Source organism: Schistocerca piceifrons, unplaced genomic scaffold (genome assembly GCF_021461385.2).
Source record: "Schistocerca piceifrons isolate TAMUIC-IGC-003096 unplaced genomic scaffold, iqSchPice1.1 HiC_scaffold_798, whole genome shotgun sequence".
NCBI lineage: Eukaryota > Metazoa > Arthropoda > Insecta > Orthoptera > Acrididae > Schistocerca > Schistocerca piceifrons.
Window position 1 is genome coordinate 60,090 of NW_025729056.1, and position 21,032 is coordinate 81,121.

The window sequence follows — 21,032 nt, forward strand, 5'->3', positions numbered from 1 at the left end:
GTGGTTGTGCTGTGTCCTCCCTTGCAGAGGGGGCATCATCATAACACTGGCAGAGGGGGCATCATCATAACACTGCAGCTGACTAGTGCTGGCATTCCTTTCTCTGGTTCACTGCTGGGAGTCATTGGTGCTGGTGGTGGACAGTGTCCTACTACATGGAGTACCTGATTTGACATCACTGGACCTACGGTTGTTGGCTTGTCTATCTGGCATCTAAAATTGTACTGAGTGAGCTCCCCAGTATTGGTTGGCTCAAGGTGGAAGCTGCCAGGTGCGGGCACAGCTGCCATACCAAAATGGCGCTATTGTCTTCCACAGTGAAAATTTGTCATCCCTGGGTGGCTTTAATGACACCTGTAAGTGACCCTGAAACTCTTGCAAAGATGGAGTCCATACATCTGTACCCAGAGCCAACAGCTGGGTTGTCACGGATGTTATATAGGCCTCAGGAGTGTCTTGCATCTGTATTCATGCAGCATTTCTGTCATTGTGCACACTTGGATTAGTGGAGTCCTGGAGGAGACTAGGAACTAGCTCTGGACCTATGCTTTGGGGACAGCTGACATTATTTTTCACATCTGTACCTGACATATCGGACTCTGAGTAACTGTCACTGACAATGAGCCACAGCTCTGAAAGGAATGGGCCAATGAAGCCCTTAAGTTCACATTCCTACAAGTGCTGTGCTGTTTGCCAGGCATGAAATTTTTGCAGGAATGCTGACTGGCTTGATGTGCAGAAGTGGGCTGCCCTTTCTATGTCCTGCAAGTTGCCAGGTCAGTAGGTACGCCACTTTGGAAGTACCTTCGTGCTTACCATACCACAGTGGTCAGCATGATGGAAGTTTATGACACACTGACACAGTGTCAGCAGGATGATAACCTGGCAGTTGTCTGTTGTCAGCTTCAGTACTCCCTGTATCACCTGGATCTTATTTTTTAGAGAAGTATATTTGAAGTTCTGGAAGGGAGTGGAGTGGGAGGCATTCCAACCAACCATGAACCATGGTGAATATATCTTTTAATTTGCTTTACAAGAAGGTCCTCCCTCAGCCATGTCCTCTACAGTTACAGCTTGCAGACAGTTTTGTAGGGTGTCATTTGGAAACACTGTGGAGGATCTAACTGGCCCCTTAGGCAGTCTGACACTGAATTGTGGTAATGAGGTGAAATTTTGTGCTGTAGAGAAATTGATGCAATTTCTGAATGCCAAATATGATCACAGAGGCTTCTCTTTTAGTTTGAGAATTTGGGCTGAAGTTAGCGTTTTAGACACATATTTGATGGGTTGTTCATGCCTATCAGTACTTTTGTGAGAAAGGATGGCTGTATTTGAGGATCACTATATGACTGTTCTACTGCCACCATCATATATCTCACATGTGGCTTATGAGAATAAGAAAGAGAGATTAGGAAGAATAATGAGGTGAGGTGTGGCAAAGTGTGAGAAGTTTCTGTCAGTGAGTGTTTTGCTACAATAGCCGTTCACCCTATTAGAACACAGTACATTTTTGGTTAAAACTTCTTTTAAGAGCTTTATACCATTTAGAATGCGGAGTGACCACTTGGACACGGAACATTCCACACTCATGCATAATGGTGGTTGTTGAAGCATGTGCAGATTTTCCAGTACAAAAGTATTGATGACATTACCAACCTCAACTTAGGTGCTTGGTGTATGCCACACCTGTAACATACTAGAAATCACTGAGTCATATATCTATATCCATACTCCGCAAACAACTGTAAAATGCATAGCTGAGGTACCACATTTTAATGTTTCTTCATGTTCCATTCATGAATGGACCACAGGAAGAATGACTACTTACAGCCTCTGTGAATGCCTTATCTACATGATCCCTATGAGAAAATACATAGCGGGCTTCATCATATTCCTAAGAGTCCTTATTTTATACTGTTTCTCAAAACTTTTAAGTTGACATGTATCATCAGGTGTGCGCCAATTCAGGTTTTTCAGCAGTTTGATGACACTTTCCACAGTTTGAAACACAGCTGTGATGATTCATGCTGCTCTTCTTGATCAACATTCAATATTTCCTGGTACTTTTATTTGTGGTGCATCCCACACACCTGAGCAATATCCTTGGGGGAAGAGGGGGGGGGGGGGGGGCATGAGTGTTTTGTAAGCAATCTCCTTTGTAAGCTGACTGCATTCTTCTTCCATTATCCTACCAATAAAGTCTGCCACCTGTGTTAACTATGACTGGGCTTATGTGAGCATTCCGTTTCATGTCCTCTAAAATTGTTACAGTAGTCAGTTATTCGTATGAATTGACTAATACAGTTTGTGACTCATTGATATTGAAGCCATAGGATAATATGTTAACATGTTTTGTGAAGAGCACAGTTTTACATTTATAGCAAATTACCTATTTGTGCACCACTTGGACAGGATCTGACTGAATATTTGTGCAATTTTTTTCAGATACTACTTTACTATAGATAACTCCATCATCTGGAAAGGTCCCTTCATTACTACTTATATTCTCTGTCAGGTCGTTAATAACAGCATTTTGTGGCATCATCCACCCAAGAGCCTTAATTGATGGCTATCAAGATGCAACGTGAGAAAAGCATGAGTTGGGTTTCTCATGACTGATGTTTTTAGTATCCATGCTGGTTGGCATGGAGGAGGTCATTCAGCTAGAGATACCTCATTACATTTGAGCTTGGTGCATGTTTTAAAGATACTACAACAGAGGGATGTCAATGTTAAATGACAGTAGTTTTGTGGCTCAGTTTGTTACCCTTCGTGATGTCAGCCGATTTCAGCACCACTGGCACTAACATCTACTATATTGCTCACTTTTGCAGTGATGCAAGAATTAAATTGGGGAAATACTCTTGGATCTTGCTTTGTAAAACACCATTCAGAATCAGACATCAGAATTTCTGCTTTTGTTTTCCAACCCTCAATTTCAGTTCCTGTTTTATATGTGAGTGTGTCTGGACATTAACTTTAGTGCCACTGACATCCTTCACATATTACCAGACTATCTTTGGGTTTTTGTGAGAAGATGTTTTACAAGACTCTGCCACAATAATCATTAGAAGCTATATGCATTGTCCTATGCAAATGCATTTCATTCAAATTATTATCTGTCTGTAGCCCTATGCTTTGAATTACACCTACTCTGCAGCCATCGCCACATCTTTAGAAATGTCTTCACTGAGACTTTATACCATAAAATATCCCTCCCACCACAAACTGTTCTGCTTTGTACATATTTATCAGGTGTTTGGTTCCTCTATATGCTCTTGCCTAGAGCTAAATGTTTCAAGTCTTCCTTTAGATAAGACATTATTAAGTCTTTATCTGCTTTACTGAACATGTAATTGTTTTCTTATTTCAGTCTCCTTTTGTAAATGAGTAATCATTATTGCTGCAACTGTTGCATGATCACAGTTTCTGTGTGGACATCCTCATAGGGGTCTGGTCTGTTTGTTACCATTAGGTCCATTAGATTTCCATCATGAGTGGGTTTCTCTACTATTTCTTCGAAGCAGAAGTAGAAAGCACTTTGGATTGTGCGAGTGCAGGCTTTCTCAGTGAATTTCATATATGAAGTCTTCACGGGTTGTCAGTCGAGTGGCATCATCGACTTGTAGTAACGTTTCGATGGAATGCGTCTCCATCATCTTCAGGTGAAGTGTCGGGATATTGTCAGTCCAGCAGAGATATAAGCCCGTGACCGACGATATCCTGACACTTCGCCTGAAGATGATGGAGACGCATTCCATTGAAATGTTGCTACGAGACGACGATGTTACCCGGCTGATAACCCGTGAAGATTTCATATACACTTTGCATTGTTTCCCAGGATGTTTTGTACCACTACTTACAAGACTGTAATTATCTCAGTGTACTGTTGGAGAGCAAATATCTTCCATTGATGATAGTATATTTGGAGATGTACTAGGAAGATGAGATTTTTCTCTAAGGTATTCAGTTACACCAGGGATGAGTCTGATGGTCAAAAGAAGAACTGAATTGAAAGTTTATGCTCACCCTAGTTGCTGAGAATTGATCTGTCTCAAGTTCCTGAAGTTATTTGCCACTTACAGTGACTCAGATACTTTATTCAAAATTTTGCTGATCTTGTGAGTATTATGATTCACATACATCGTACTTTCCAATCATGACAATTATGTGAGAAGTTATGAGAGATTAACATGGTATGCTAGATCAGAATTCAAACTAAAACGCTTGTCTTTCATGGTGTATGCCAATATGTGTCAATGAAATCATTCTTTTCAAAAGAACTCAGCAGCAGAGAGACCAACCACTGTGAGTGTATCATAATTCAGTATCTGACTGTAGAAACAAGGATGTTATTGTTAACAATAGGGAATAAAGATATTGCTCTAAATGTACATGTGAGTGTTCACATCTGTTACTTAGAGAGAGTATTCAGATGAGACAGTGAGAAGGACAGAACATCATCACATCCATGGATTTCCTCACCAGCCAAGATGCAAGTACTACATTATGGATAAGATACATCTGTGAGAAATTATGAAATTATTGGTGCCAGTGCTATAAACTGAGAAAAGGTTATAAAAGATAGCAGTTATTCTTTTTACTGATACTGTACTTGCCAACCACTACTCAGTAAAGGGAAAGACAAAAAGCAATCAGTAATTAACACCTTTGATATGGATGCAGAATAAGTGAAAAGAAAATAGCAGTGGTTAAAAATAATTTCTTATTTTCTGTTTCACTAATTTTATACAAAAAAAAGACTTGTCATCTGCTGTATCATATTTAGGATATTGTTGCATGAACATCGCTAAAAATGCATATGATGCCTATATATATATATATATATGTGTCTAGAACCTGCAGGTATTTTTTGGATTTTTGTTTCCAGGTTGACAAGTCTGATTACATTGCTGGCTTCCCCAGTTCTGTAGTTCAAATGATTAGCTTTTTGTGCTTGCTGCATAATTGAATTATATGTCTCAGAGATTTCTCCAAAACTTTTTCATCATTTCTCCACAGCCGTAAAATATGAAGTACATCGAATTTTTTGTGCTATATTAATTTACCTCATCCTCTTATTAATTTTCTTCATCCTCTATTTTGGAAATTGCATTGTGCTATGTATGCAAGCAGTCAGAAATATATTTCTCTTAGCTGTCATTTTCAGTTTGTTCTTATTTTGATTATGTCTTAAAATTTGTTTCAGAATGAAAATCCATTACATTAATACAGCTTTAGCATGGCATCAGAATTTATTGTGCCATGATCTATAATTTATCGATACAGTGGCACAACACAACCTGTAAACTTTTATTAGTAAAAATAGTAAAATGATGTAGAGATGTGAAACAATACATGGAAACACTTCTAATAATGACATATGTATTAAACAATTACTTTTTCAGGTGCATGTCAGAATATGATATGTACTTTATGCTGAAAAACCTGCAAAATTAGCTTGTAAAATTTCCTAGCAAAATATTCTCTAACTTACATGATGTATGTGCTTTAAGGAAAAACTTCATCACATACAATGGAAACTTTTCTAAAAGCATTGAAGTCTTCTATATTTTTAATATGGATGTTTCAGAAATATCACAGCTTTCTTCTACTAGTGATGATCACAAAATCTCAAGTCAAAAGTCTGATGATAGCTTGCCTCAACAAAAGGCATCCAAACTTCGGTTTGGGTCAGCTGTAGAATTTAGACATTCTTCAGGTAATTCTTGTCCAGTCACCCATCATTCCTGTAGCACTTCCCACTATCCAGTTTGTTCCACACATCCTCTGCAACTGGTGTACTTGAGATGTTGCTGAATGCACATTGATCAAAAACATGTTGTTATCTGTATAGTACAGTCACCGTTCTCTCTCTCTCTCTCTCTCTCTCTCTCTCTCTCTCTCTCTCTCTCTCTCTCTCTCTCTCCCTCCCTCTCCATATCTCTCTCGCTCGCTCTCTCTCTCTCTCTCTCTCTCTCTCTCTCTCTCTCTCTCTCTCTCTCTCTCTCTCTCTCTCTCTCTCTCTGTGTGTGTGTGTGTGTGTGTGTGTGTGTGTGTGTGTGTGTGTGCGTGTGTGTGTGTGTGTGTGTGGGTGGGTGGGTGGGTGTGTGTGTGGGTGTGGGTGTGTGTGTGTGTCTGTCACCCTCTCTCTCTCTCTCTGCCCCTATCTTGGACAGATAGAATGGATGAACAGACAGACACACATGCGCGCGCGCGCGCCACACACACACACACACACACACACACACAAACACACACATTCACGTGCATATGTTCTCTCTCTCTCTCTCTCTCTCTCTCTCTCTCCTCTCTCTCTCTCTCTCTCTCTCGACTCCTTGAAGGAAGACCACACAAGTACATGAAATGCATCTTATGCACAAATTCAGAAGTCTTACACACTTTACAATGTCATGAAGCTGAGTATGAAGAGATAACAATGTTGGAAGTTCCTGAATGGAGCAATACGTGAAATGAGGGAAAGGCAACCATTCGCCTTTAGCTGGCCAGTGCCTGGAGCATAGATGTACGTAATGGGAAACCATATTCATATTAGCTTTCGAGCTCTTGTGCTCTCATGAGACTCACTGTGGCCACAGGAGTGTACATTTAAGTATCTGTGTGTGAATGTGTGTACTTTTGCTATAAAAAGAGCAAGAGCTTAAAACGTAATGTGAATGCTGTTTCCTGTTAAGTGTCTCTGTGCACCACGCATCGGTCCAGTATAGATAAGTGATTGCCTCCCCTTCATTTTATATTCTGAGCATGAAAAGAGTAACTCTTGTATTTACTGAGACACTTCTCAGTAACTTAATTCTAGAAAATAAATTACTGGCAGTACTTCTCAAGGAGATGGTTCTGGCAAAGGCAATAATTATAAATTATATGTTTCTTGCTTCTTGGTAACCACATAAGCTATGCAGGAGATGTTATGATGATGAAAATTATATGAGTGGCATTAGGATATATTCCTTCTTTAAGCTGACAGTTATTTATCCATATCACAAAATACTGAATTAACAAACAAAAACTGAGAAAAGCAACTGTCACTTGCAGCTCTTGGGTGTCCTTGTGACAGAAACTGCAAAAAATATTTTAGAGCGCAGTTACATATTTACAATAGAGATTAAATGATTTACTAAATATCCTCTTTTTTCTTGTGACATCAATCACAAAAATATTTCAAAATGCAGTTAGCAGTTTTGACTAGCCAGTAGTCATCATGAGACTGTAAATGCTGCATATGGTGAAGGTTATCATTGTGTTATCAGCATTAAATATACTTATGTTGACAAGGCAATGGAAACCTTGCTTTATCTCTTGCAGGAGGTGCATTGAGGCAGTTTGGTAATGACCACTGACTGACTGAAACTAGTAATTGCATTTTGAAATGTTTTTGTGATTGTTTGCACAAGAAAGTAGAAGAAAGTGTGGTCTTCTTCCATCTGTGGCAATCTGCAACTCTCTTGGGAATCTCATAACATTTCTGACTTTTATTTTGCTTAGAGTCAATCATATGTGAATCATTGGAGAGTCCCAAGCTTTTGACATAAACTGTTTGCCTGTCTTTCGTTATAACAGCTTCTTTGGCTATATTGCACTCACAGCTTCTCCTCTCTTAAGTATATCACTTGGTCTACTATATTTCAAGTTTAGTCTTTTTCTTTCAGAAACTCTGTATCTGACCAAAAAAAGATTATGTCCAAACCATTTTTTTCACATCCAGTTTACCCTCTGCAATTTCATTAAATCCACTAATACATTTGCATTCTGAGAATACTCTGCTAACGTTTTCCTTTTTATTTTGAGCCTCAAATGATTGAATAACAAGAATTTCATGGGTGTCTTCACAATGAAATTTTTGCTAACATGTTTAATGGTGAAGTCTGATTTACTTCCTCCTCATGCCACCCAGAGCACTGTGCCTTTCTGACTAGGGGCAATCTTTATTAATCAGAGGACTCTGTTTGCATCTTACAGTAATTTATTTAGTTACAAAAATAATAATTAAACTGTAAGTAAAACAAATTAATTCCAGGAAACATCTTATTACTAGGTGGCAGTAACCAACATACAGTTAAAACATTACAGGTCCACTTACTTTTGTGACTAGTGAGTTTCACTGCACTGTAGAAGAGAGAAGGGCAGTTTGCAGGCATCAGGAATGTACAAGGATTGTCTTGGACATTATTTTCAGCACCAAGTCAAAAGAGATTATAGTAGTGCAAGGTGAAAATAAAATCAGGTGACAACAACAGACAAGATTTGACAACTTGAGATGTTACAAATTGCAGAGAAGATATATGACAGTTGGTGATAATCAAACAGGACACATAATGACCACAAAGTTATCAATAAGTTTGAATGGACAGAATCAGAGTGTTTACACATAGACATGGAGAACATACCATTACACCATAACCAGGGAACATAGTGCCTGTTTCACAAAGGATGATTTGAATTACTCTGTGCACCAACACTTCAATACCTAGAAGTTGGGACAATACCTAGAAGGTGAGAACTAATTCTGAGGCAAATGATTAAATCAGTTTATGCCACTCTCTCTGCATATTACTCACTCCCTTCTCCCCAACTACTTCTCCATCCTCACCCCCTCTCACCCTCATCAGACTTATTTCTGTGTCATTCCCTTTTCCCCTCCCTCTCTCTTCATATATTTACTTTCTCTCTCTCTCTCTCTCTCTCTCTCTCTCCCTCACACACACACACACACACACACACACACACACACACACACACACCTGTCCCACTCCCTCTATACAGTCACTAACCTGTCATTTTTCTTTGTTTATTTTTTCTTCTCTGTTAATATTCTTTCCATTTTTTTTGTCTCAGTTCATTTTTGTTCTGTTGCAGACTCACCTCCTTTTATCTTTAACTCAATCTTCCTGTTATTCCTAGCTTTTAAGGCATTTTGATCTTTTATTTCATATTTGATTTTCTTTTCAACCTGATACAAAATACCTACCCTGTTTTTGACAGCTTGAGTGGCATTCCTATAAAAATTTTGCAGTGTCTCACTTCTTCTAAATCATGTAATTCACTTTTAGCAGAGCACAGAACACCATCATGTAGAAGCTTTTGTTCCATCTCTTAATTTACTGCCACACTGTAAGAGAATATTATCTGCAAACTCAAAGCTTTCCCTAATGTATACACTTTTGAAGTAACTTAATTTACAGGGATAAGATTGGGTAAAATTATCCACATCAACTGATGTTTTGACATGCAATCTTCTTATCGTTCTCATGTAACATGGTCTGTTTGTAATCAGCAATTTAAAACTAGTGTTAAACAGTGTTCTGACTGAATTTGTCAAGATTAAACCAGCACATGATCTTATAGATAAGGGTAGAAAATTTATTTTCATTTCTGCATGGGTTCCTGTTCTCTCCCTAGTGAAAATCAGAGGAGTTGAATAAGTGCTTCTCATTTCTATATTAGCGTTAATTATCAATAAAATTTTGCCAAGAGCTATCTCTGGTTGGCATGTGGAGTGTCCAGTTACCAGATTATCTAGATTCAAGACTGAATACTTCTATCAGCTGCATGGCAAACAGCAGCTTTCATTGTACAGCTGCATAAGTAGGTCTGTACTGTAAGCAGACCTCTGTCTTTGTTTAAGTAGATAACTATTTTGTTTGAAAAACACTATTGCCATCAAGTAAATATTAAGCTACCAATAGGAGATACTATTGTGGACTATTCTCTTCTTGTCTGAGCTGTTTACCATACGTATTTCACTTCTGTACAAAGCTAGACTCCATGCAAATGCCTTCAGGAAAGACGTCGTAATACTTACATTAATATTTGCTGTCAACAAATTTCTCATTTTCAGAAATGCTTTTCTTGCTCTTGCCAGTCTACATTTTATGTCCCTTCTGTTTCTGCTATTGTGAGTTATTTTGCAGCCCAAATAGCAAAATTCATCTACTAACTTTAACCCTTTGACTGCTGTTGACGAGTTTACTCGGCATGCTGCGTGCCGCTCCCTGGGTGCTAATGACGAGTATAGTTGTGGCCGCCGGTTTTCCCCTGAGTGCTGTTGGCGAGTTAAGTCGCCCCCGCTTGCCGGCCCCTGAGTGTTGATGACGACTATAGGTGCACCGCTACCTGAGTGCTGATGACGAGATAACTTAGACAGCGGATTTCCCGTCCCATGTCTCAGTAGCCTTTCGCAGTTCTGGCCACTAGCTTGTCTGTTGTGAGCCTAGGCTTCGCACTACAGTTCACTGTTCAACGGAATTTACATCAGTGTTCTTCGCATCCTGTATTTTACAAGGAAAATGGCAAGACGTCGTGGTTGCACTGAGGAATAAATCATGGAGATTCTTACGAGGAGCGACAGTGAGGGTGAACTACTTGATTTTGACTAAAGTGATAGCTCTTCCACAGAGTCCGAAAGCTCTATTCATAAACCGTCCACGTCAGCAGGGGTGTCAAAGCAGTCTCATGTTTCAACAAGAAATATTAGTTGTTCTGAATCTGAAGAATCAGAAAGTGATAGTGAAACGCCTACGAAGAAAGCATGTCTTAGTGATATATTTGACTGGAAAGAAAATGACTTTCAGCCAGTTAATCACGCATTTGATGATACGCTGTCGGGACACGTGTGTCAAATAGGGAAAGAGTCAAGTATTCTGTCAGTTTTCATGTTATTCTTTACACAAGAACTGATGAAATATATAGCTGATGAAACGAATCGGTTTTATTTATTCACACAGGAGAATACTCCCGAATCTGCGCATTCTCGAATCTCAAAGTGGAAAGATATTGAATATGAAGAAATGTATTGTTTCATAGCTGTTTGTCTTCTGATGCCTCGCGTGAAAAAACTGAAAATTAGCGAATACTGGACCAGAGATGTTCTTCTAAATACGCCAATTTTTAGTGAACTCATGTCAAGAGACTGCTTTTTGTTACTTATGAGAATGTTACATTTCAGTGACAACTCTGCCAATACTGGAGGAGACAGATTATTCAAAATTAGGAACATTGTCAATAAAGTTCATACAGCTTTCCATTGTGCATTTAATCCACATCAGAAACTCTGCAGTGATGAAAGTTTGTTATTATTCAAAGGACGCTTATCTTTCAGACAATTCATTCCATCGAAACGGAGTAGATTCGGTATGAAAACATTTGTGTTATGTGATTGTAAGACTGGCTACATCTTGGATTTCATTGTTTATACAGGGGCATCAACAGAAACCGAGTTCCACAATTTGGGGAAAAGTGGTGACATAGTGGCTATACTTATGAAGCCCTATTTAGAAGGTGGACATACCCTCTACGTCGATAACTGGTACTCAAGCCCAGACTTGTTTGCCTGGCTTCACAGTCATGGGACGAACGCATGTGGTACTATCCGTAAGAACAGATGCAACATGTCGAAACTTCAGAAGAAACTGGAACATAGGGATATTCAATTTATGTGTGCTGATACAATGCTTGCTATAAAGTGGTGTGACAAAAGGGAAGTGTGGATGTTGACCACATGTAACACCACAGAAATGGTTGACACAGGAAAGATTAACAGGAATATTGGAGAAAAAATTAAGAAACCACAATGCATTGTAGATTATAACTTGAATATGGGAGCAGTTGACCATTCTGATATGCTGCTTAGCTCTGTCGGATGTATACGGAAAACAATGAAGTGGTTTAAAAAGTTCTTTTTTCACATTCTAGATCTGTGTGTTTTAAATGCTCATGTCCTACACAGATCACTAACAGATCGTAAAATGACGATAGCAGAGTTTCATCTGTCACTGGTAAGGGAACTTACAGAAACGTATGCGTTAGAGCACAGAAAAGCTGGCAGAGGAGGGGCTTCTGATGATAATCCTCTAAGATTTGGGGGAAGGCATTTTCGAGACATTATAACAAGTGAGCAAGCCAAGAAAAGTGCGCTAACGCGTAGATGCATTGTTTGCTCGAAACAAAAAGTGCATCGAGAAAGCAGGTACGAATGTAAAAGTTGCGCTGTACCATTGTGTGTCGTACCCTGTTTTGATAAATACCACACAAAACAGAATTACTAATTGCAGCATAGAACAAATACAATAATGCTATTAGAAAAAAAACTTCAAAAACGAAAGAAATATATATAAAGAAACGGAAAAACAAAATAAAAATGTTTTTAACTTCGGCAGTGCCGGTCCAAAGCCCGGATCAAAAAGAAGGATGTGAAACATATTCACAAAGTGTAAAAGTAACACCTAAATTTACAGTTCATGACTTTGAATTTTCTCTATAAGTGAATTTAATGTGCTAATAAAAAGACAGAGATTTCACAGCTTTCAAATGTTGGAAAATCTGTTGAATACTTATGTGCAACAATCACAAGTATTGTACAAATTTCGTCAAAGAAACAAAATTACACATAATCAGGTAATTACAAGGCGCAACAAATATTCGGGCAATTCAGTGATACAAACAGTAGGCCACGTGAAATTTCTTATCACACCAGAATACGAATTTAACGACGTGAAGTAAAATTGTTCTTACCGTTGCTCACAGTAAATTCCGATGTTGTAGTGCGATATGAAAGATGATCTGTATGTCGCTTTCTCCTATAAACGACGCAATACGATGTTTTGAACTACAAAAATAACGTACAGTAATCTATAATCTATGGCTCATTTTATTCGTTCTTGAGTTAGTACGGTGAGGAATGCATAGATAAATGCAGACATTATAAATGGGTATCCAAGAAAGAACAATAAACTATTGATGTAAAGCTAACGAATCACGTCACTTTCGGCATAATCTACAAAAATAGCGCAAGAAAACTACAAGCAAGATATCATTCTTGGTGACGGAAAATAGTTTTACCAGACAGTTTGATTCTATAATAATTCACCTGCAGGGGAACTACTTAGTGAGAGCATTTACGAGTATTCTGTATCAGCAGTGAGAGGACACAATATTTCGCATAGAGTCGCAGTCACTGCAGAAATATTCAGCACAGGGCGGGTGGGGCAGCGAGGGGCGATCCGCCCCAGGCGGCAGCTCGAGGGTCAGCCACATTAGCGCAGGTATACGGATGACACTGCAGGCCGCAGCGCCTCAGTGTGCCAAGCGGATCGTGCACCTCCAGCAGTCAAAGGGTTTACTTCTTTAAAAGACATTATTAATTCCATTCAGCTGATCTTCCAACACATTTGCCATCTCTGATAGGATTACAGAATCCTCAGCAAACCTTGAAGTTTATATTTCTTTTTCATAAACTTCAGTTCCCTTTTCAAGTTTCTTCTAGATTTCATTTATTCTTCTTGTTCAGTGAACAGGTTATGTAAAATGGGGTGGGGCTGCAACCCTATCTCAATCCCTTCTGAACCACTACTTCCCATTCATGTCATAAGTTGTAGGACATGAATGGGAAGCAGTGGTTGAGAATGAAGTGAGATAGGGATGTAGCCCCTCCCTATTTTACATAATCTGTGTGGTCTGATTTTTGAACATGTTACAGATAACTTTCCAATCTGTATTTTATCCTTACTACCTTCAAAATTTGTAAAAGTCTATTCTAGTCAACTTTGTCAAAAGCTTTCTCTAAATCTACAAACGCTAAAAATGTAGATTTGCTTTCCATCAGCCTGTCTTGTAAGATAAGTCAAGTGTCAGTACTGCCTTACAAATTCCTGCATTTCTGTATTATCTGATCTGTCCCAAGGTTGGCTTCTACCACTTTTTCAATTCTTCTTTAAAAAATAGGTGTCATTATTTTGCAACCATGACTTATGAAATTGGTGATTCAGTGAAATTCACACCTGCTATGACAGGCTTCTTTGGAATAGGAATTATTACATTTTTCATGAAGTACGAGGGAATTTTGCATGTCTCGTATATCTTACATACCAATTGGAATAGTTTTGTTATTGCTGGCTCTCCCAAGGATCTTTATAATTCTGATGGCATGTCATGTACTCCAGGGGCCTTATTTCAGCTTTGGTTTTTCAGTGCTCTCTCAAATTCTTCTTGCAGTATCATATCTCTCATCTTCTCTTCATCTACTTTACTTTCTATTCCTCTAATATTGTACTCACAATTGTATCCTTTACATAGCCCCTCTACATATTTCTTCCACCTTTCAGTCCTCCCTTCTTTCCGAAGTTTGGGGTTGTCAACTGAGCTCTTAATATTCATACGGTGCTTCTCTTTCCTCCAAATGTCTCTTAATTTTCCTGTAGGTGGCATCTATCTTTCCTCAAGTCATGCATGCTTATACAACTTTGCATTTGTCATCTAGCGGTTTATGTTTTCCCATTTTTGACTTTCTGTCAGTCTAATTTTTTGGACAACTGTATACCCTTTGTGTGCTTCATTTGCAGAATTTTTATATTTTCTCTTTTTACCAATTAAATTCAATATCTTGCATGACATCACTGACTTCTACTGAGCCCTTTCTTTTTGCTTCTTTGATCCTCTGCTGCCTCCCTTATTTAATCTCTCAAAGCAATCCATTCTTATTCCATTGTATTTCTTTTCACTGTTTCAGTCAATCATTGATTGATGCTACCTTTGTAACTCTCAAAAATCCCTGCTTCTTTCAGTGTATCCACAATCTGTATCTTTCATTTCCTATAACTTTTCCTATTCACTTTTAATTTGCAGTTCATTGCCAAAAAATTATGGTCAGAGTCCACATCTGCTCCTGGAAAAGTTTTGCTGTTTAAAATCTGTCTTCTACCATTACATAATCAATCTGAAACCTTCTGGTGTATCCAAGTCTCTTCCAATAAACAATCTTCTTGCATGATTCCAAATATTACCAATTATTAAACTGTCTCTGTGCAAAAATTGTATCAAACAGCTTCTCCTTTCATTACCCTACCCCAATCCATGTGCACCTTCTACATTTCTTACTGTTGAATTCTAGTCCCCCATCACAGTTAAATATTTGTCTCCTTTAACTATCTCAGTAATTGCTTTTACCACTCATACATTCTGGAAGTCTCGTCATCTTCAGAGCTAGTCAGCATACAAGCTTGTACTGTTGTAGTGGGTGTTGGCTTTGTATTTATCCTGCGCAGATGATCAGACCATATGTCCTGTTCTTCCTGCCACTATACTACACTAATTCCCACTACATCCAACTTCAGCTATTCATCTCTCTTTTTAAATAATCAAGCCAATCTACCCAGTTAAGGGATCTAGCATTCCATGCTCCATGACATCATCTTCCTGAGTAGTACCCACCTGAGTATCTAAACAGAGGACTACTTTACCTCCAGAATATTTTGCCCAAGAGGATGCGACAATCATTAAAAAATAAAGCTGCATGTTCCAGGAAAGATAACAGCTTTGATTTATCTTTACTTTCAGTCATTTGCATTACCAACATAGCAAGGCTATGTTGGGTAGTGTAACAAGCCAGACCACTCAGTCATCCAGATTGTTGCTGCTACACCAACTAAAAAGGCTGTTGCTCCTTTTCAGAAACCATATTTTTTTCTTTCCTCTTCACAGATACCCCTTTGATGTGGTTGCACCTACAGTTTCCTATCTGTATCATACAGGCACAGAAGCACCCCACCTCGACAATCTTATCAAAGAATTTAACCCAGTCAAATTTTCAAAGCTTTGACTAAATTTGCTGATGTTATAATAGTGGTTTTGCCTATCTTCATATCTAGCTTCCAAGATAAATTGTAGGGTCAGTATTGGCTCATGTTCCTACATTTCTCTGAAACCAACTGATCCTCCCCAATGTCGGCTTCAGTCAATCTGTCTGCACCTGCCTTCTTTGGTATTGAAATTATTACCTTTAATTCTGAGCGTATTTCATCTGTCACATATATCTTTCATATAAGGCACAATAGTTCTGTTGTGTTAGTTTATCACAACCATATCAATAATGCTTAGGATATGTGACTTGTTTTGACTTACATTTCGACGTTGATCTCTCAGGAGACAAACGACAATAGTTTAGTACAATTAAGGAATCAGCTTATTTTTTTAAATTTTTTTCTTTCTATTTACTGCTGAAAGTAGCAGATTTCCTTCTAAATTACTATGTTACATTTAGATGTGTTTTACTAGGCCACATTAAAGTGTGATAAGCTCACAGAGCAATAAGAGTATAATGATAATTGTTAATACAGTATAAAGACTAAATTTCAAACTGTAAATCATACATGTCTTCTGTTAATGCTTACATTGATTCATTTCACACCCCTGAAATTTCTCTTTCTTGATGGGACCTATAAAACATTATAAATGTGTAGTTTTCTCCCTGCATGCTCTCTTACGTAGTATGCACAACCTCCTAAGGGGTTAAACTGCAGACCACAAGCAGGTTGTATTACATTTAATGCCTTAATAATACTGAGGAAGATGGTTGTTCAAATATCAGCTTTTTTAGGCAGTCTGTCTGGTTGCATTTTATAATTTTATTTTGATTCACATCTTTTAAAATAATGTACATTACTGCACATTACAGATAAAATCACAATCAGATTATTTAAGAATAAGAAAAATGTGCTACAATGATTTTATCTACCTTTTATGTTTGTTCAGACCTGGAGATTATCATATACCTTTATTTCCTGAATTATAATTTTCATAATTTTGGGCTTTCCACATCATTCAACTGGCGTGCAGTGCTGCGTTTCTTTGACATAATGTTTCTAAGTTTTCTGTAACTTCTTTATAATGTATAGATTATTCACACTCATCTTGCAATAATTAAAGGAAGATCCTATTCTTTTATTTAAAGATTACATACTTTAGTGCAACTCATCTCAAATGTAACAAACTTCAATCAAGAATTAACTCATGTAGTAATATTCAACTACAGTCTATCTACTGGACACAGACTTTCGAGAACCACATCTTAAGAAACAGCTATTTTGTTGTCATTACAAAAGTATTCCTTGCTAATAAAATCAGGTTATAACATCAGCACTTTTATATGAAATTTGTAATGACAATGGCAGTGGCGAGCATAACTTGATTATGTGAAACCTAATAATGACAGTTAATGTCTTTAAACATACTAATATCATGTCCATATTAATCAAAATAATAAACCATAGCAGACATAAAAAAAATGAAAAAATCTAAAACAGAATACTGAACTTTAAAGTCATAATCTTCCAGTTTGTGAAGTTCATGCAGACCAGTTTTCACATCCTGGGATTCTAACTCTGACATTCTGATACGCATACTCCCTGAAGAGATTTGTGGTTAATAATATGGACTCATTCCAAAGATACTAATTATCACTCAGTGAACATTAAGCAATAAAATTATTTACTCCTACGTTGCAATTGCTAAACCATTGTACAGAAAGGTCTTTGAATTTGCAGCAGGACCGATAAACATGAATGACAAAACTCCATATTTTGAAAATTAAATTGAATAATTTCCTTCTGAAACACTCTCTTTATTCTGTAAAACGAGTTCCTTGCTCTAGTATACAGTCCTTCACTATATTTTGTTACTTATTTGTACTACCTACTATCACAGATGTCTTGTTTTCAAGTTCTGAAGTTTTTTATTTCTTTTTTGTTATTGTTGTTATTATTCCCTCTGTCACCATTCTGACTTCTGTGTAGTGCCTCATTCAGTGAACGGAGTGCCTGTGTACAATTGAAACTATTACTCATTATGCTGCTAATACCTGTAAGGTAGACAATCAGGTACATACAAAAGGAATTAATAACTTTATATGATTTTAACAGAGCTCCTTATTAAATATTTTTGCTATGAAATAGGCTACAGAGCTGTTACATTGAGCCCTGGTAAAGATGTTGTTTATGAGTACTGTATTTTGATCACTAAAATTTGTGAATTGTGGTTTATTTGTCCCATAACGTACATAATCTAAATCATCTGATTCAGATACAGGAGACATGTCAAACATACCAACATGACAAATCGTAGTGCATCTGAATTGAATTTCATTATTAGCTACAAATACCACTAAGAAATAAATGTTCTGCAAAATGAGAGTAATAATTTTAAGATCTTTGATAACAAAGCTGAAAGATGTGTGATGACCATCTACTTTACACTCTAATTGTTGATCAACAGAAATACATAAATTTCAGAATGGAGCAATACCAGATAATAAAAGGCAGTGGATATAATAGGCATAATTTGAATTCCTATGATTTGAGTATATAGTGCTATAGTAATACGGCTACAAACAATAAGAAACCAGTAGCACAGAGGAGAGAGAATGTCCTATGTTTGATTGTCTGCTACATGTAACAAGTTCACCCAGTAATATTCAAAATGAAAGCAATAGGAGAAAAAATATAGACCAGGTGAGAAAGGGAAAGACAGTACAAAAAGTACTTACTTCCGTTGTAGAGTATCTTTAATTTTATGTATTAAATATTCTGAATATTTTTTCCTCAGTGCTGTTGTAGATATAAGTTAAGTAGTGACTGTAAAAATTATTCTGAGAAGATATTGCTGATCATAATCCTGTTAGCTGATATCCAAGTTTTCATGGAGCTGGACTTGTATCACTGACAATGTTTGTATTGCCACTCACACACACACACACACACACACACACACACACACAGTTTCACTTTTCTTTTAGGATCCTCATGACTAAAAACAAAATGTGGTTACATTCAGCAACTCAAGTACATCATTTTCAGTATTCATTCCTGACAACTTCACTTTTGGCATTGTCCTCTTCTTCCATATGCATGCATTTCTCTTTATTCCTCTCACAATTGGCTTTCTGCAGTTTCTCTTAGATTAGGGCATTGTAGCATAGCTAAGATTGCTTTTGTTTATTGTACATAATGAGTTCTGGTTACCTGATTGCTAGAAGAAGATATAGAGGAAAAGTCTGGTATTGAATTTGCACTGCTTCAAGATGCTTAGAGCATCAGTTAAAACAGATTATAATGCATAGTAGTGTTATTTGGGTTCTGTTGTAAGGAAGTAGTGTTAGGTACTGTTTAAAAAAAATGCTTTAAAACTGATTAGCATAAAGATTTAGGTAGATATAGTACAGTAAGTGAAACATTCAGGAATTAGCACTGTAAAATGCTGTCTTTTAAGTGAAAGAACTCTTTTTATTGGGGTTTCCTGGTATGTAAGGGATTGTCAGTAAAATCTTAGTATTGAACTGTAGTTTATGAAATTGGTACAGTTCTCCACCTTCATGTTTTATTTCTTTTTATTGCTATTTCCATGGTTATATGCTTTTTGGGCAGTGATGTTTTATTTCCAAATATATATAGCATGCCCTTTTGCTCAAAACACATCTTATGGAAGTTTTTTGAACTAGTTAACAAATGATTTCTAATTTTTCTTTCATTACTTGTAACAGTCTTGGCGGGATGATTTTACTTTTTATTTGGTTCTAATACAAAATTAACAGTTATTTACGAAAGGTCGAAAAAGTTCATTCTTCTGCATGAAACTTCCAATTCTTAATGAAATGAAAATCATCTATAAGTTCATTTTGTTTGTTGACCATTCAAAATTATATTAATTCACTGAAGCTGTAACAAGAAAATTGACACTGTAAGCTAATCCAATAGATAATACTAGATATAATTACAATACCTCCTATTTTTCTAATAAATAGAAATTAATTGTGAAACTGATCATCAGTAGGACCTCAGTCTCACATCTGATCCAGTCAGCCTAGTCCCCTTTGTTTACATCAGTGGTATTTTGTGGCAATATTAATGATGGACTGCCTGTGTCTGACACACTTGAATCCTCTTCTGACCATTTCGTCCTGTTTTGAATTTGTTTAGAGAAAGCTACACATTGTTTTTACTAATATCTTAGTTTGGCGCCTTGCTTAGGTACACTTCTGTGGTCCTTTACTGTACATTGTGGCTATCAAAATCTGTTGATTGTTGATAGAACACCACCATCTTTCAATATTTTGGCTATGTTGTCCTATCTTATGTCATTCTGATTAGAGGTTATACCACTCAACAATATGTATGAACATGTTCACAATGAAATGTGTTTAATTTTGTTTGCTCTATAAAGGGAAATGCTTCAGTAGACAAAGTTTTCAATATCTGAATCAGCAGTAAGACAACATATTTAAGTAGCTACTAATAACAATTTAGATGTTGAGCTGATAAGCTAGTGGTAGTGAAGATCAAATGGAAAGACAGAAAAGAGATTGGAAATCTGCTCCAATAATTGGGTGACGCATTTTGACAACAGTTAGTTACCAGTTGAAGTCATCCTGAATACAAAAAGTGACCAGCAGTTTACAAATCAATAGGTCCAGGTGGATGGATCATTTGCAGTGATGACTGTAATCTAGTTTCTGTCATGCAATGCAAGATGCTGGGTGGACAGATGCAAAGTTACATCAGTACCGTGCCTACTAGGACCTGAAAATTTGTTGTACCTTCTGCAACAAATAGTGAATGGCTGTCTCTTTGGAAGTCAGTCATCATCGCTACTGACTGTTTGTTTCCCAGCCTAGTCACAACTGAATTCACTGGTAAGGTGGTGCCAAGTTTGCAGATGTATGAACATAGGTTTGTTGATACAGGCAGGTGCTTACTTCAGCCCGTAGAATGCTGTCATGGAAATGGAGTGAAGAACTCTCTACTTGAAGCTCTACTACTTGCGTTGTTAGTTCAGCTATTTGTGCCTATATAGCAGCTTCTGTTTTAGAAGGGACAGCAACACCATTTGTAGATGGCAACTTCTTTACTATGTGATTGCCTGTCTTTCCCAGGTGTCAAGATGATGAGCACTTACAGTCTATATTTTTGAGGTGTTGTTAGGTAAATGCAACAGCCATATATTCTTTAGACTGTTATTATTTACTGCAATGCATGCTAGCATTTTAAAACATCAGATGAACTGCAATGGCATGTGGTCACCAAGTGCTTCAATACATAAAAGTTGATCTACACATTTGATCCCAGATTGTGATAACCAAAGAGTAAGCACATGTTTGATTGTGACATATATGTCAGTTCTTTATAGTGGGGGTAAAGATGTCTTGCAACTCTGTAGCCATGTATTCGTTTAAGTTGGCATCCACATAG

The 21,032-nt window shown here is 37.3% G+C and overlaps 1 protein-coding gene across 2 annotated transcripts in view; it reads left to right on the plus strand.

The window, feature by feature from the left end:
* The window catches only part of LOC124770362 (protein unc-80 homolog), a 94,557-nt gene that overhangs the window by 42,663 nt on the left and 30,862 nt on the right, over window positions 1-21,032 (plus strand). The window contains exon 5 of one of the 2 annotated variants that reach the window (XM_047249195.1): window positions 5,594-5,722. The exons of the other annotated variant lie outside the window; for it this stretch is intronic. Within the exon in view, the coding sequence (XP_047105151.1) occupies window positions 5,594-5,722 (129 nt within the window). The remainder of the gene's footprint in view (window positions 1-5,593; window positions 5,723-21,032) is intronic. 2 annotated transcript variants of the gene reach the window in all.